At 28.1% G+C, this 18,520-nt stretch overlaps 4 protein-coding genes across 4 annotated transcripts; all 4 read left to right on the plus strand.

Moving 5' to 3' along the window:
* Positions 1-1,289: 1,289 nt before the first annotated feature.
* Positions 1,290-2,204, plus strand: VNE69_03322 (uncharacterized protein; the record flags this gene model as incomplete). Its single annotated transcript, XM_065473185.1, has 1 exon — positions 1,290-2,204. One exon carries the CDS (start codon positions 1,290-1,292, stop codon positions 2,202-2,204), a length of 915 nt encoding a protein of 304 aa, XP_065329257.1.
* A 1,883-nt stretch (positions 2,205-4,087) lies between these two features.
* Positions 4,088-5,038, plus strand: VNE69_03323 (uncharacterized protein; the record flags this gene model as incomplete). Its single annotated transcript, XM_065473186.1, has 1 exon — positions 4,088-5,038. One exon carries the CDS (start codon positions 4,088-4,090, stop codon positions 5,036-5,038), a length of 951 nt encoding a protein of 316 aa, XP_065329258.1.
* An 8,356-nt stretch (positions 5,039-13,394) lies between these two features.
* On the plus strand, positions 13,395-14,348 carry VNE69_03324 (uncharacterized protein; the record flags this gene model as incomplete). Its single annotated transcript, XM_065473187.1, has 1 exon — positions 13,395-14,348. One exon carries the CDS (start codon positions 13,395-13,397, stop codon positions 14,346-14,348), a length of 954 nt encoding a protein of 317 aa, XP_065329259.1.
* Positions 14,349-15,385: 1,037 nt separating this feature from the next.
* On the plus strand, positions 15,386-16,222 carry VNE69_03325 (uncharacterized protein; the record flags this gene model as incomplete). Its single annotated transcript, XM_065473188.1, has 1 exon — positions 15,386-16,222. The coding sequence occupies one exon, from the start codon at positions 15,386-15,388 to the stop codon at positions 16,220-16,222; it is 837 nt and encodes a 278-aa protein (XP_065329260.1).
* Positions 16,223-18,520: the final 2,298 nt, after the last annotated feature.

Consider the following 18,520-nt stretch of genomic DNA (forward strand, 5'->3'; position numbering starts at 1 on the left):
TAGCAACAGATTTTAATAAGCTATTAAATAAATTTAGTAACAAAACGTTTTAACTAAACAAGTCTTCTTAGGGCATAGCCCCAAAGCTTAATACTTAATTATAAATCATCATTCAATCCAAAATACACAAAATAACCCATATAAGTCGGCTGAACGAGGAAATAATATAAGGATAAAGTTACTCATGTTACCGTTTTGCCGCCAGTTCCAATTAACTTGTGGTTGAATTAAACAGAGAGTCCATTATGTTAGATTATATGTTATAAATAGTAAATGTAAACGAAAACGATTATGATTAGCAGTCAAGACATTGTATATAAGTCGATAAAAAAGTTTAAAGCGTAAGTATGATGTTGGACATAAAGTAGAGAGAGTTAGATGCGGCTGAGTATAAAAAATTATGACTACATTTTTTGATTAAATGGAATCGGCCTCATTAATGCACTGTTTTTTCCGTTAGGAGATAATTAAGTGTCTTTTCTACATAAAAAGGACACAACAATAAAATGAATAAATTTGAATGCTGTACAGTGGATTACAACAAGTATTTAATGAATTATTTACAGGTGGTCATACAAACAAAATTGAAGGAAATGTTTATTTGTGAAATATTGAACTCGTAAGAAGAAAAACAATTGTTTTCTAATGTTAATTGCGAACCATGTTGTTAAGAAACTATAAGCAATATTTCCTACCAGAGGGCAAGTCCAGATGTATACTAAGACTTGCATTCCTAAGGAATAAGTTTTATATTGATAGATCTAATGTAAGACCATAAAGCAATTAAAAGTTGATGGCCAAAGCCACGCCCTATTATGTAATAGAATCCCCAAAAACGCTTATTTGACAAGTGTTTCTGATTAATAAATATCTTTAACATATCATTAGCAATTATATAAACTATATCATGCCCGAGAAGATGCAAAACGACAGCTCAAAAGTCGCAATAAGAATAAAAAACAATATTACGTAGACAAACAAAAGTCGCCCTCACATTTTCAATGAAGGGCATTGTTAAGTAATTTATTTATTATATTTTCTAGAAATACCATGTTCACCCTCACGAAATCTTTTAGATATTTTCCAATTTTTAAACTCACAATCATCGCCTTTTCAGCGGACAAATGATCCAACATATGCACGAAAAACTCTCGACAATCAATAATGTTTTTTAAAATGGATTTCCTCTTTATATTTAAAAAATCAAGGGTAAAAAAAACTTAAAGTGATAAGAAATGCTTCAAAAATCATTTTTTGTTTAATCCATGTTTTTTTATTATTTAGCAGCTATGTGTACAAAAATTCCGGCAAATGTTTCAGAACTTCCTAAAACATCAGAAAACAACTTTAATGTCGAAGAACAGCGCAGTACCAAACGTACCATCGCTTTACTACGTCAGAAACTTCTTAGTAAGAAAAATATAACTGCAGAAGAAGAAGTTTCCACTTATACTGACACCTACAACTGGAAATTCCATCCTTATAAGAAATTGGTTTTAACATCAAAACGAGTCGACAATAATGAGCCACTTAATTTATCTGTTCAAAAAGAAAAAATAGCGAATAAAAAAATTTTAGAGAATAATATACAACCAAATAAAGATCAGACAAATGAAAATATATTCATTCTACGTAAAAAGTTAAGGGAACAAATATATTTATGGGGAAGCAGCGATTCATATCTGAATGTCTCAAGAACTTTTTTGCATTTTGAAGATGAAAAAGACCAAGTTCCATATTCGAAATTGAGAACTAAAACGTCGCCTTGGATTTGCACCACGTCCAGTATATTCACCGACTTACTAGACCCATTGCATAAGTCAATATCTAAATATAAAATAGACGAAAAAACAAAAACCCGCTTATTGTGCCAATTACAATTTTGCAATGAAATTATGGCTTACATTCATAGTCTTTTGCCCGTCAAAGAAAAATGGTTACATCTAAATACGAAATTGCTGTATAGCTATTTACGCATAGTCGACAGATTCCCAACTCTATTTCATGAGATGAACTTATTTGAAGTCTTCGATGATTTTATTAGATTATTTAGTAAATGTTCTAAAACTAAAGATCCTGTCTATTTAGAAATAGATGACCTTATGAGGAAACTGGATGAACGACTTAATATCATTAATAACGGTCTTAATGACTTTATTGAGACAATTAATAGTTTAATCGAAATATGTAAAAACACCTCGTAAAAATTTTAAATAAAAATTAAAAGTTTTGACATTTTCTTTCATGTATGCATATTTCATATAAAATTATAAAAAGTATATCTTTTACGATACATCATGGAACTTCAATTATTATATAATGTCCAAATGCCCTCATTATATTTCTTACTCTTTAGTTTTTAATTTCTAAATATTATCATATAGAACATTTTTTAAATGTAAAATTTTCTAATCAACTTTTATACGCAATAAAAGTTAGTTTCGGTTGGCGGGTTTTTTTCAAAATGCATGCTCATAGCTTTTCGTAAACAGCACTGTGATGATAAAAAAAGGTTCAATTTTTAAATTAAAGGTTTAGTAGATAATTCTTAAATGAAAAAAGTGTCTATGATAGAAGTACGGTGATTTATAAAACGAACCACGTTTTGTGCAAAAAGATTTACATTCAAAGCAGAAAACATCATAATCATAAAATTAATTTCAATGTATATTTTTTTTTATGATTTTATAGTATAGTATAAAAATCGATAACTGTTGTGAAAAATAAATGACAGTAAGCTTTCAGATAGCCCGGAATATCCTACAGATCATGTAACACACTGGCCGGAACACGTGTCGGCTAATGGTAATCATTGTCAATAGATTGCGCCCATTTGATTAGTAAAGAGGAGATATGTATTTAATACAAATTACATAAAAAAATATTATGTTTTTTACGAAACATTTTTTCAAGGCCATTGAGTTCGTTACTCATAATTTGCATCACTGTGATTTTTTTAGCCAAGGTGAGTATAAACAGCGACATATGCTCTAGATCGAGTAATATGGACAAAAACAATTGTATTATGAGCAGTTTTTTTGTGCGTAGAATTTTACAATATCTATCAAATAGTGCATATAATGACGTACCTCAAATCGCATATTAGGATTGTCCCGTCATTAGATGCAAAGGAAGTTTAATGAAGCTCGTTTTTTGGTACATCTATTTAAAGACCGAAGATAGTTAAAAGAAAAATATTAGAATTAATAAATCAATATAAAAGTAGATTATCTTTTTCAGTACGAAAAAAACGTATGGCAGATGGGCTGCACAATGAAAAACATATTGATGTGACGTAATCAAAACAAAGTCATGAATTATAGCCCGTAAAATGCCTTGTTTATTTATATAAAGTAGTTAATCAAATTATTAATATTGTTAAGAACAGATTTTTTTTTTGTGACACAAAGGAACCTAGATTGTTGCTATATATAGACAACAAATATAAATTATGTTCATTAATAATTTCGCACATTCAATATACGATAGTCACGCCTTTAAAACGGTTAATAAACTTAATATTCAAAAATCAAGACAAACTCTCGACATGTAAATTTTTTACTTCAATATTGGGTCTCATGTGGTATTATTTAGTATTTTTTAAAACAATAGAAAAAACGAAAGTAAATATAATTATTCATATGTATTTGTCATTTCGCAGTTTGGCTATTCTGAGCATCATAATACAATATTTATTTTTTATATACAACAATATAGATAAATTTATTTATACTTAATAAAAACTTTGCTTGAAATATATGAAAAATCTTAGGTGTTTACTTGAAAAGATTTCCTTTATTAAAATAATAGGTTGGCAATTTTTTTAGATCAAAATTCATCTTTCTGTGGGTATAAAGTTTTTGCTACTGAGGAATGATTATTTTTAAAGAACATCCAAACATTATCATTGTTCAAGTTTTGCACAAAAACACAACAAAACAGAAAATTAGGAATAATAAAGCTAAAATTCGTAAGGAATTATTTTCATTAAAATGTGTAGTAATAGATTTTTAAGTCAAGAGGATGCAAGCATTATTTCGTTAAAATTTAATTAATTATTAATAAAATCATTTTTTACACCCAAACCATGTTTTTTTATTTTGTAACAGCTATATGTTCTGAAATCACTGAAAAAAATACTAATGGTTTATCAACAAATGAAATATCAGCGGAGAAAGATCTTAATGTGTATAAAAACATTAATACACTATTATGTCATGGAAAAAAGAATAGGAAAGACATAAAAAACTATAAGAATAAAAACTCCTCAGATTCTGGAACAAGTATAAATACTAGCTTTAATCTGTACAAAAAACGGAATTTAACAACAGAATACGGTTTTAAATGTGAAAAAAATGAATCAAAAGACTTCTTAGCTAAAAAAACGAAAATAGAAAACGCGAATATTATAAGTGACAATAGACAATTTAATATTGATCAAACCATTTTTGAATATCGAATTCATATTATAAAAATAAAAGAACTTATTGTTAAATGGGATTTAGAAGATATCAATATGAAAGTCTCACGAACCAAAATTAAATTTGTAGATAAAACTGACTACGAGATGTATAGACATCTAAAGCAAAGAATAAATAAATGGATAATCCCCACATCTACTATGGTTGATGATTTATTATTACCGCTGGATCATTTAATAGTTTATTCGGATATAGATATAAAAACAAAACAATTACTATTCTGCAAATTAGAATTTTGTTACGAGGCCATGATTTATGTTCATAAAATATTGCCTACTAAAGAAAATAACAAACAGGTGGGTTATAAGCAATTATCTAATTATAAGGACATAACTAAAAGATTCCCTGTTTTATTTTTTGAAATGGGCTTAAAAGAAGTATTTCATGATTTCATCAAAACATTTCGTGAAAATTATAATCCCAAAGATTTAGTCTGTATTAAAATAGTCTATTTATTGAACGATCTAGAAGATAGACTAAATATGGTTTTTAATGGCTTTGATAAGTTTATTAAAAATATTATAAGTATGTCGAAATTACTTTATAAACTAGATTAAAATCTATTATTGAATTTTTATTCAAATGTCCTTTTTTATTAGTCTAGTCCAAATTTTTACATTAATTTTTAGATTTTATATCAACATTTACTAAGTACTTCAAATTTTTTTAAAAAGGTATATAAAAATTTAACATTATTTAAATTTGAAAAAATATTCTACAAAGTATATGTTTAATTAATTTGTATTGAGGATTTAAGTAATAAATTTGTTAAAACTATTGAAAATGTTTACAGAATACTCTAACTTTCTAGTCAACTTATTTTTATTTATCTTTGCTATATGTATGCTTTTAAGAGAAATTTCTTAATAAGTTTGTGGACTGATGGTTTCCCATCAGTCCGAGAAGAATGTTTTAGACTAATATTTTTATTATTCTTCATACCCTTCTGGGCATGATTTTCTTTTATAATTTTAGGCGGGAAAATATCACCAATTTCCCTCCAAAAATTATACATGTAAAGAGGGAGAATACTTACAGCATGGTATTCTCAGATCTCCAGGGTAATCTTAGTATCACCGGAGATCTGTCCCCTGACACTCCCCCTTTCTTTATCGGCTCCCAGGTTTCTAGTTCAAAGTCCATCTTCTTTAGGTCTTTCCAATTCACCGAGAACACTTCATTATTAGGGCTTATTATTTCATATGCCCCTTTCTTACCCACCTTAGTTATCGTGTATGGGCCCTCGAACTTACTATCCAATTTATTTTTAATCTTGATGAGTGGTTTTCTTCTTAGCACCACGTCTCCTATCTGAAGTGTCTGTTCTTTAACATCCTTTATTTCACCTTCTCTGGCCTCTCTCTCGGCTTGTAACATAATATCCCGAGTATGCTTTAATCTTTCAAATATTAAAAAATTATCTTCCAAATATAAGGTTTCTTCTTCGGGATGTTCCCATGTCATAGGTTTTCGTCCATATAATAGCTCAAAGGGAGAGAGTCCTGTTATTTTTCTGGGAGAAATTCTGTACGCGTATAGAGCCAGTTCGACGTATTCGTCCCAGTCTTTCCACCTTCCATTTATGATCTTTGCCAATTTGGCCACTAGTGATTGATTGGTTCTTTCTACCGTGCCATTACATTGTGGGTGGTAGGCTGATGTAAAAGATTTTCTTATTTTAAATATTCTACATAGTTCTTTGACCGTACTGTTTAAAAATTCAAGTCCCCTATCTGAAAGAATTTCATTGGGTGGGCCATGTCTACATATAATCTCCTCGAATATAAATTTAGCCACTGTTTTAGAAGTCTTATTTCTTACGGCTTTCGCTTCGCACCATCTTGTCAAGTAATCGGTGGCGACTATTAGATATATTTTACCATTCTCGGACTTAGGTAGAGGTCCTACCATATCAATTCCTACCAGTGAGAATGGATCTTTTAGGCGAATCCTGTGGTGTTCTCTTGGTATTCTTTTTGAATTGAATTTTAAACATACCTGACACTTTCCAATCACTTGTTTTATTTCCTCATACATGCCTTTCCATTTGGCTTGGTCAAGAGTTAGAGTGTATGTTGGGAGAGTGCTTCCATGTCCACATTCTTCGTGGCATTTCAGTATAAGTTCTTTACGACTCTCGGGCGATAGTTCTCGTTCATTTTTATATTTTACTGTGTGAACAAATCTTGTCAATCCGTCAGCTACAACGTTATCTTTTCCTTTTATGTATTCGATGTCATAGGAGTAATTTTCCAATGTGAGAATCCATCTCATTAGTCTTCCTGTACTTTCTTTATAACTTAGCAGCCATTTGAGTGCTTGATGATCAGTTTTAATGGTAAAAGTATTTGTAAGATAAATACGGAATTGAGATATGCTCCATATTATCGCCAGGCATTCTTTTTCGGTTACTGTGTAATTGATTTCAGCTGGATTTAGTTTTCTTGAAATGAAGTATACAGGCATTTCTGTCTCATCGTATACTTGCATTAGCGTTGCTCCTATATAAAGGTTTGATGCATCAGTGTACAAGATAAATTTCTTAGTGAAGTCGGGTAGCTTTAAAACGGGAGAGCTCGTAATGATCTCTTTTATTTTCTTAACACTTTGTATGGCTTCTTCCGAGAATTCAAATTTTCCTTTCTTAAGGCAATCGTAAATAGGAGCCATTATATCTGTGTAGCTCCTTATAAATTTTCTAAAGTAATTTATAAATCCAATAAAGGCTCTGGTTTCTTTAAGTGTTGTGGGAATTCTCAAATTTAGACATTTAGTCTGTTGTTCTAACGGTATACTAATACCAGTTTTATTTATCGTGTATCCCAAGAACTTCACTGTATTCTTTCCGATTTTACATTTTCCGCAGTTGACCCTCAGTTTCAGTTTGTTTAGTATTTTAAAAACCGCTTCTACGTGTATTAGGTGCTCTTCAATTGACTTCGAATATATCATTATATCGTCCAGGTAAACTTGTACAAATCTATGTAAGTAAGGAGATAATATCGAGTTCATTATTTTCTGGAATGTAAAAGGTGCATTTACCAGCCCAAATGGCATTCTAACCCATTGGAAAGTTCCTGATCTACTTCTGAAAGCTGTTAGATGCCTATCTTTTTTTCGAATTCGTATTTGATGGTATCCTGATTCCAAGTCCAAAACTGTAAATACGGACGCTCCTTGAAGTTCTTCTATGGTTTCTTCTACGAGTGGAATTGGGTAAATCATCTTCTTTGTAATTTTATTGAGTCTCCTATAGTCTATACAAAATCGTGTATCTCCATTCGGTTTTTTTACAAGCACTACCGGAGAAGTATAGTCTGACTCACTACCCTCAATGAATCCTTTACTTAGGAATTCTTTTACTTTATTTTCGATTATTTCATTTTGTTCCGGCGATCTTCTAAATTGAATATTCTTTACCTCTGAAAAGTCATTAGTTATTTCAATCGCATGCTCAATGTCTAAGCACGATTGTTGATTATTATCAGAAAATACATCGGGATATTTTGAAATAACTTTAATGAATTTTCCCTTTTCATTCTCTGTCATATCTTCTTCTCCAACATCTGCTATTTGAATTTCGGATGCTTTCGCCGTTGTAGTGCAGATAGACTTAGTTATTTGGGTACTCTTAATTTTATCCAGTATTTTATGTAAGTTTAAGTTCAAGATATCTACTAGGCCAATTATAAGGTCTTCTGGCAGATTCTTGACTACATGGGCCTTCAAGACTTTTGTTTTTTTGGTCTTAGGATTTTTTACTAGAAATTCTACTATCCCTTCTGACTTCACTATACCTCCTATTCCTGCTATGGTCATCGCCTCTTTTTTTGGTTTTAACCCTAATGCTTGGGCTTTATTCCTATTTATGCAGTTAATCTCGGCTCCGGTGTCAATTAGCGCAGCAATTTTTTCTTTATCTGAAAAAAGATTTATCCTGGCTCGGATATCTGTTGAATTTTTTTTTGTTTCCACTTTACCTATTTTCAGGAGTAATGATGAATTCGAATTTATCTGAACTGATTTCTTGTTTATAGTTCTATATTCTTTTTTTTCCTGTAATTGTGTTTCCTGTTGTGGCTTCCTAAATAAGTTTTTTCTTTTCTTTATGTAATTATTTATAAAAGTTTCTTTTTCTTCTAGTAGTTCTAATAACTCTATCCAGTCTTGAGTATCGTTGACTGGCTCCTTTAAAGCATCCGGAGAGTTTCTTAGTATGGCAATCTTTGATCTTTCAAAGTACTCTGTGTTTCTCTTAGCATACCTCTTTAGGTCATAAGCGTAACTTATAATATCGCTTTCTTTTGGACCTTGAACATATAGGTGCATAAACATATCAGTGTTGTCCTCCACTAGTTTCTCCTTTATATATTTTTTTTGGAATTGGGATTTGAACGTCTCGAAGTCTGTTATCTCTTCGCCCTCGAAAGCCTTATACCATCTTAACGCTTTGCCTTTCAGTTTGGTTTTGGCAATATCTAGCGTCTTGGCTTGTGAATAAACGTCTTCAATTTCTCTGAACTGAGATAGAAAGTCTTCGGCTTTACTTAGATCTTCGCCGGTAAATTCTGTCCATCTGTTTTGGAGACATAGTTTTTTCATGTAAGAGCAGATGTCCTCGATCTCATTCATCTTATCCTCTTCACCGTTACCACCAATGTGGACTGATGGTTTCCCATCAGTCCGAGAAGAATGTTTTAGACTAATATTTTTATTATTCTTCATACCCTTCTGGGCATGATTTTCTTTTATAATTTTAGGCGGGAAAATATCACCAATTTCCCTCCAAAAATTATACATGTAAAGAGGGAGAATACTTACAGCATGGTATTCTCAGATCTCCAGGGTAATCTTAGTATCACCGGAGATCTGTCCCCTGACAAAGTTATTTTAAGATATTTTTTTTAGTTATTTATAAAAATTTAATGATGGGTTATTAGTTTTTTTTTTCATGTATTAAAGATACAATAATGAATTGTTTTAAATAATGTTCTCATTTTTTTCAAAATGTAAAAATTTTAAATTCGGCGAAAACGAATACAAAATTCAAACATTGAATGCTCTTGTAATTTCTGAAAAAACACTCAAAAATTAAGATTTAAAAGTAGAAAATATATAAAAGCTACTAAACATGTATAAATATACATCATATAATAGTAAACAGAACAAAAAAAAGCAATGATCACGAAGATACTGAAGTGATTTTGGCCATGTTATCCATTAAAAAAAATTTATTTTTTTACCCATTCTATGTTTTTTTTATTTTTTATCAACTATGTGCTCTTACGTCTTTAAGAAAATCTGTAATGTTCTAGATTCAACATATAATCAGACTTATGGAACTTTGGGGCATTAAAAATACAGTTACACCAATAAATTATAAGCTCATGATTAAAAAACCATTTGCAACGCAGAAAAAACTTTCACCGCGAATATTCATACATGTGAAAAAAATCGAAATGACATCAGAGTGTACCTCGGATTTCGACTTGAGAAATTGCCCGACTTATTCTATCTACCCGAGAGAACCAACGACGAGAAAATATTAAATAGTAACGTACAATTTATTAATGATCGAAAATTTAGATTTATAATTGTCTTTACAATAATTTGAAAAATTTGATTAGTGAATGGGAAGAAAAAGATTCTAATTTAGAGCGCAATATATATAATATTATTATTGAGGATCAAAGCGATAAATGAAGTATAGACTTCTAAAGAATAGAATGAATGATTGGATAAGCAATTCTATTATTATAAAAGACGTTTTATTTTGCAAATACTACATTTAATATATAATTCTTAAATAGATAAAGATAAGAAATTAAATTTATCTTACCAATTAAGATTTTGCAACGAGTTTATGGATTACGTCTGCAATCTACTGCCTTCTAAGGAAAATATTTACTATGAAAATTCCGAGTTACTATTTAATTTTGTCGCATAATTCAAAGATTCACAATTTTATGTTATATAATAAACTTACAAGAAATATTAAACGATTTTTAGGTATTAATTACTGAAAATCATGATGTCCAAGATTCTGTTTGTATAAAAATGAAAAATAAAATGGAAGATTTTAATTATAGACTTCATGTTACTTATTATGGTCACGATAATTTTATCAAAACAATTAGAAGTTTGTATGAAATGCTTAAAAAGTATTAATAAAGCAATTTTAATGATATTTTATTTGCTATAATGATATTATAATCCGTTTTTATGCAAAAAAACATTTTAAAAGCAAGATAATGAAAAACCATCGTATCTTACAATTTGTCTGAAACCATAGTAAATTAATTGCATAATGGAAGAATTAAATTTTAAAAAAAGAACCTTTGCAATTTGTAAGTAATGGAAATTATATAAATGTTTTTATGTTTTTTATTTAAGTTAAAAGCAGCTTATGAAAATAAATCTTGCACTCTATTCAAATATGCATTGATGGTAGAAATTCATTATTTTAAATTGAAATAAATTGATTAACAATATTTGTAAAGGCTAGCAAAAATTATTAGATAAAAAATTCAGTCAAAGTGGTCTAACAGGTATCTACATTGGGATAGTAACACATAAAAAAATATTTTGGTTTGTATCTATTTTTTTGTAATTCGGACATTGTAAAATTTTCATATAGAACGTACTAGATATTTATAACTTAAAAAAATTGATACTTTTCTAATTTATGATTACCTCAAAAAAAATTTGTTTATTGCTTTTGATATTTATGTAAAGATATATTTTTTAGGGAAATCACTCTCTCGTAATATCAATTTAAATGATAAAATTCCAATCAGAGTATAGTTTTTATGTCTTTATATTTTCTTGCAGGGCTGTTTTAACAACCTCTACAGCCGCGTTTTTTACTCTTACATTTTTTTCCGTTCCTCTCTCCTCTTCAAGTTCCGATTCAACTTCGTTTCTTCGGCACTGCGCATTGTCAAGCATTCCAAAGTCATTTTGGAATCCTTGTCTGACTGTGATATAGTAAGGGCTTCTAGGCTTGGTCCATTGCAAAAATGATGGTAGTTTGATTGAAATCATCCCATGTAATTAAAATTATCATTCCTGACTAAAATTTAAAGATTTACAATAATGTGTTTTATATATTCACCGTTAAATACAAAAAAAATTCTAGCCCCTATACATATAAATATTTTAATGAAAACATATTTTAAACATATTAATTACTAAGAATTATCATCAATACAAAAATCTAAATCATATAATTTTAGACTAGATTGTTGATAATCTAATTCAATTTTTAGATAGTTTTTTAGGTGAAAAATACAAGTAAAATAAAAATCAGAAATATATAACAGTCGTAATGACATCAAGCCGAAAACCTCTTTATGATTCAGGTAAAGGCCGACATTTATTGATAAAAAGCATTCAAACACATTTCCATTTTTTTGTCTATTTAGAAAACACTTGTGAATTTCGTTAAAGCGTTGTATTTCATACCTGTAAAAATTATATGGAAATTATAAATTAACACGTTGTTTATAAGAACAAGTTAGCTCCATATGGCGCTTACCAGAGCAAAAGGTTGTGGTCAAGCAAACATTTTTTATCTTTAAAAACATGAGGGTTAAAGATACAAAGGATAAACTCGGGCATTGTATAAGTTTTAGGTAAAATCATGTTGCTAGTCGCTATAACTCAAATTTTGAGATTAAATAAAAAACAAAGTATTAGAAGATAGTATAACTATAGATTAGAAAACCTTATATATAACTAAGACGATTGCATATCTTATGGGAGGATATTGGTATAAAAAATACTTGGCGAAGTAGTAAATAGGTATTTTTTATTTTTACTAAAAAAATATAATCATTTATTATTTATAGCTATTTTCATTGTCGCATGTCTAAGTAAATTTTTATTTTGTTGGAATATAATATTTTTCGTGCATTAAGCTTAAAATTTTTGTACAGTATCATCTTTATATAAAAAAGCACGAAATTTTCGTTATATCAACCCGATAATGTGTAAAATTGGCAGCTAGCAAAAAAACATTCTAGAAATCTTGTAAGGAATGAATGATACTAATGTTTTTGATTAACTTAGATTTTGATTGTGGCACACTTATGTGTATATGGTCAACTAATTAATCAAAAGATCAAGATCTTTGTACTGTAATGCTTTACCATGAAGGTATCAGCATACTTAGTTGAGATATTTCATACTAATCGGCAAAGTGTATGTATGGAAAGAGAAATATTAAGATTTAAATAATTTATGACCTAAACAATGTTTCGAAATACATATTTTATTTATGCTGAATGTTTCTAAATGCAATAAAGATATTTCTTTTAGAATTACAAAATTTACAACAAAAGCGATGTTTTTAGTATCGTTTGCATTGCTTATTTTTGAAAAATATTGAAGAAGTTGTTGATAAAAAGATGAGTTTTTAAAATTGATTTTGGAATTATAATAGTTGTATTTTTAACCATTTTAATAGTGTTAATGATACAATTTAGTTTATTTATATACATAATTTTTACTGTGTCTGAATGTAATATCGTCGAAAAATAATTATGCTATTACATTTAGGGACTTATGTTTATAAATGAATATATAAAATAATCTATTTTAATCCATTATTTTATTTTTCATACAAAAAAATTATAATTTTTTTAAGTATTTTTTCTATTTGTACTTATATTTTATCTTTTAATTTTGTGCACTAAATAAAAATTTTACGCCCTAAACGATCTTTGATCTTTTTAGATCTGTAAATTTTATCATATCTTCGACGGGAAAAAAATCGAATAAAAAATATTAAGACATTGGCGTAAAGCATGTTTATCTGTTTATAAAAAAGCCTTATAAAACATTGATAAGCTGTAAACGTTAGTATCATATTTTAGGGATTCTTCTTTTTAAAATAATTTTTTTTACCCCTTAATGTTTTTTTATTTTTTGTTAGCCGTGTGTTCTGACATCTTTATTAATAGTAACAAAGTAGTAGTTCCGGCACGTGAAAAACCGAAAGATAAAGATTTTTGTAGTGTAGATGATATTATCACACCAAGACACAGTAGTATTACGAAAGAAAACAATGATACCATGAAAATAAGATCTTATGATTCTTTAATCGCTTCTAATTCAAGATTTAATCCTTATAAAAAAATTTTTGCAACTTCTGAAAAAGCTTTTAATTATGACTCAACCGAACCACTTGACTTGTCGAATAAAAAAACAATAGAAAACGATGGTTTTGTTGCAAATCACAACGTAAAAATTGATCAAGATCGAAAAATTGATAAATATACTTGTCTTTTTAAAAATTATGAAAAATACATCCGCGAATGTGATGAAAGGGACACTTCAATGCAAAATTTCCTATTTAAGTTAAAATTTGAGGATGAAGATATACGTTTAGAGTATAACAAGTACCGAAGAAACACAAATGATTGGATAAAAAAAAGTTTTTTTCCAATATTTGACATTGTATCTAATTTATCTCACGCAATAAATAATTTGAAAATTGATAAAAGATCAAAGGAAATTTTATTGATACAAACCCGATATTTTCACAGTGTTATTGAGTATGCTTATGCGCTATTACCTCATCAAGAAAAAAGAAAACAAGCAAACTCCCATTTACTATCTTGTTATAAACGTGTAGCAGAAAGATTTACAGTTTTATTTAGACAAATGAAATTACGAGAAGTATATAATGATTTGAGAAAGTTGTTTTTCGAATGTCTTGATGTAGAAGATCCTGTTTTGTCAGAAATAAAAAAATTGATGGTCGGTTTAGACGTATATCTTAATATTATATATAATGATCTTGATCAATTTATTGCGAGGATAAATAGGATGCTAATGATACTTTCAACTCTTAATAAAAAATAATATTGTATAACTTTATATATTCGACATGTTTCGCAACTTATATATAGATATAAGATCAGCTGAAATTATAATTAGTATTTTACAATGTTTTAGATAATAACCTCATGTTTTATAAAAAACAATACAAGAGTACACTTTTTAAAAATATTTTTAAAACTTTTTTTTTTACATTAAAAAGTAATAAGAGCAAATAAAATGTTACTATCGGAACCAACAGACAAAATGGCACCTAATTTATATGAATGAACAATTAGAATGATATTACAGAAAACGAGGAATTTATAAATTTTTTTACAAATAATCAATGATAATGTGGTTGATATAAAGCTATATGAAGAAATAATTAGGAACTTTGGAAGAAACTATGAATAATAACGTTGCTATCTTACACAACATACAACCTAAGAAAAATTACTACAGGCAAACCAAATAACAAAAATATTGTGTGACTTTATATTTAGAAATTTATTGTCTATAGTCAATATCAAAAATAAAACCCGATACCAATACGCTTGTAATTAGGTATACATTTACATATATGTTAGTAAACTATATTTTACAAACATTTTTAACAGTGTTCTTATGCATTATTCGTATTAGATAATATTTTCTATTTGCAATAGTTTTTAGATATTGATTTTAATATTGAAGTTTTCTCATTTTAAAAATGAACATAAAAAATGCTAAGACGTTATTTAGAACCAAACATATAGAATTTTCCGAATTTTATGCAGAAAACATTCAGATAAATTTCAAAAAAAACAAAAAAGCTATACTACAACAAAATAAATGTTCAAAGGCGGCAAAAGGTATTTTAAAAACAACTTATAAGACACGAAGAAGCTTTTTCTATGCGTTAGGATTTATCAATTTTAACGATCAATATTTTTCAATCCATGTTTTTTTATTTTTTAACAGCATCGTGTTCTAGTATTTTAAATAACGACAATAAGCTTATATCTCCTAGAAATGAATTATCAATGGATAAAAAACTTTATGTTATTAAAAACACCATCACACCAATATGTCATAAGCTCATGATAAAGAAAAATATGATATACAAAGGAAAAGTCTCTAGAATTGCGAGCACTAGCAATCTGAGATGCAATTCTGATATTAAAAACAAATTTACACAAGAAAAAACTCCCAATTATGATTTAATTAAATCGCACAGCTCGTCGGCTGAATGTACTAAAAAAAAGAATGAAACATTATTAGGCAACAATGATAAGTATAATGAAGAGCAGCCAATTAACGAATATGTTAATTTACTTGAAAATTTAGAAAGTTTTATTTGTGAATGTAATGAAGAAGACATGCATACGAAAATCTCTCCATGTAAGTTAAAATTTGCCGATAAAAATGAATTGAAGTTGTATAGAAAACTAAAACAAAGATCATTTCTTTGGATAAACAATTCAATTATTACAAAATCAGAATCTTTATCAAAATTAGATCATTTGATAAAAAAATCTAAAATAGATGAAAAAACAAAAAAAATATTATTATATCAATTGGATTTTTGCTATAATGTTATAATTTATATTAATAGTACTCTTCCTTTGAAAGAAAAACATAAACATGTAAGTTTGAAGTTACTATCAAGTTATGGGCGTATTACAAAAAGATTTCCGATTTTGTTTTATAAAATGAATTTACAGGAAGTTTTTAGTGATTTTCATTCATTGCTTTGTCGATGTTTATATGCTCAAGATTCGATCTGTCTTGAAATGGAAAATTTGGAAAAGGAATTGGATCATAGATTTTATATTACTTATAGGGGTCTTGATAAGTTTATCGGAAGAATCAATAATATGTCAAAAATACTTACAAATCTTACCGATAATAATTGCAAAAAATATGAAAGAATGTAATTTTTTCTCTCTAGTGATATTTACATTGGATTAAAAAAATCTTTTCTATGTTGTGTTAGTAAAATTTAATTTTAACCGAAACAATGAAGCTCATTGGGTTCTTATTAATTGTTATAAATATTTTAATATTCGCAAAAATTTATATTAAATCTAATGCAACTAAATAGTTCTTGGTTTGTTGGGGAAAAAAAATATCATAAGATATGTCATATTAATACCATTATATTGGATATTTTGTCCGTATATGTTTTCCTTGTTTAGATCTTGCTCTTTTAATAGTAATTTGATTTAATTATATGTATTTTTCAATTACTCATCGCCCTCGAGATCGCTGGATTTTCTATGCTTTATAACATCTTTTTAAACCTTCTAAGTATTATTGAACCTGGTTTATTTTTTTATTTTGTTACTATAAATAGAGTATTCCGTGCATGTAGTTTTTTATCGTAAAAAGTGTAATAAATAAAAAATTAATCATACAACTTTTTTATTCTATTCTTTAAAATGATTAGAAATCTATAGGCGATAAAAATATTTTGGAATTAATATTCTGAAAAAATTTTATTGAAGAAAATACAACGGTCTAAACATAATCTAAAAATCAATAGCACATTGACATATTTATAATTAATCAAAGCTTTTCATTTGTTTATAATGATAAAAGTTGTAAATAAAAAAGTATTGAACCTCCTTAAAATTAGTTAAATGTACTTCATTTCAAATTTTTGTCTTAAACTAAAAAATCTTATTTTAAAACTAATTAAACAAAAAATTGGTCGCAAAATAATCCTTACATGGACGGCACAGAAATCAAATATTATATTAGCACAATTCGCCTAAAACCTGACAAATCGATTATTATATTCAACTCTGCTCTCAAAACAACTTCGAAGCTTTTTGAGTAATAAAATGATAGAATTATAAAATAACAAAAGCGACGAAGGAAGGTAAAATTACGTTTTCGCGGAAAATTCAGTAGGAGAAATTAACAATCTTGACTTACAAATATAAATAAAGTTAAAATGCACTTAAATTCCAAAGCCGAATACAAGGTTAGAAAAAGGATATATAAGATGCCAGAGGAAGAACACTGAAGCGTTAGGAAAAAAAGATTTAAGCTGCAAGAATTCATAGATTCTAAATCTTTGAAAATAAAAACTCATAAATTTATTAGAGACTAAATTAATCCACCAAAGAAAATTTTATAAATATTTAAATACATATTTGTTAGCCTAAATATATGATGAAAAGATTTTGTATCGCACTTAATAAGCCGTTTATAGTAAAATATTTTGTGCCAAAGTTAACCGTTGATTGATACCGGGGTTTCTAAGTTTAAGGATTTACCCATAGAAAAGATTATGGATCCTTAATATGGGCGAATCTTATCTATTGATATCAAATATTTGAAATTTCTTTTAAATTTTTTTGAAAATTTTCCCCAATAAAAAAATCTTGACTTTAAAAGAAAAATTAAAAGGCTTAGAAAAAATGCGTAAAACAATGGAAACATAAGTATGACTGATCTCCAGCTGCAGATTACCAGGAAAAATTACAGGTTTTTAAGGGTTCATTTTTTAAATATTAAATTTTTTACCATTTGGCTGCGGGGTGGGTCTCTTGTACTTATATAAAAATTTCTTTTTCAAAAGTCGTAAAATTCGACTTTTAGGGAGGATCTCTTACCCAGGTTACCTCGGAAATATTTTTAAAGTAAAGGAGTTTAGGGTAATGTACTTACTATGTGTAGTACAGCCCACCCTTTGTTGCATATGAAATGAAGTTCATACATATTTTATTCAAAGATTCGAACTCTTAAGCTTGAAAACTTTTTCATTTCCGTCATATATTCGGTTTCTTCTTCATTAATGTCTTTCAATGTGGAAAGTTTGTAGTAGAGCAATTTGTTGGCCGTACCCTCGTTTTGATTCTATAGATAATCCAAGTCTGTTTATCAAGAAAAATAGAATGCGCAATCAAAAAAGCTTTGATTTCAGCTAACTGATATACTTTTAAAGAATGAAGCATTATCACCTTTCCGAATATTTAAATATGTTACTATTTTTGTATCGTTTTATGCTTAACCTGTTAATATAAAAAATTTCATATTTACTCTTACATTTGCACTATCGACTATAGTAGGTTTCTCTTAGGAATATTACATCTTCCATTTGAAAAATTAATCTTTCATGTTGTCGAACTGAAGAATATTAGACTTATTAGGTATATTTCTATATATGTAGAAATTATAGATAATTTTTGTCTTTCCCTTATTAAAAATAAGAGTATATTGTCTAA

Source organism: Vairimorpha necatrix, chromosome 3 (assembly GCF_036630325.1).
Source record: "Vairimorpha necatrix chromosome 3, complete sequence".
In the NCBI taxonomy this organism is placed as follows: Eukaryota; Fungi; Microsporidia; family Nosematidae; genus Vairimorpha; species Vairimorpha necatrix.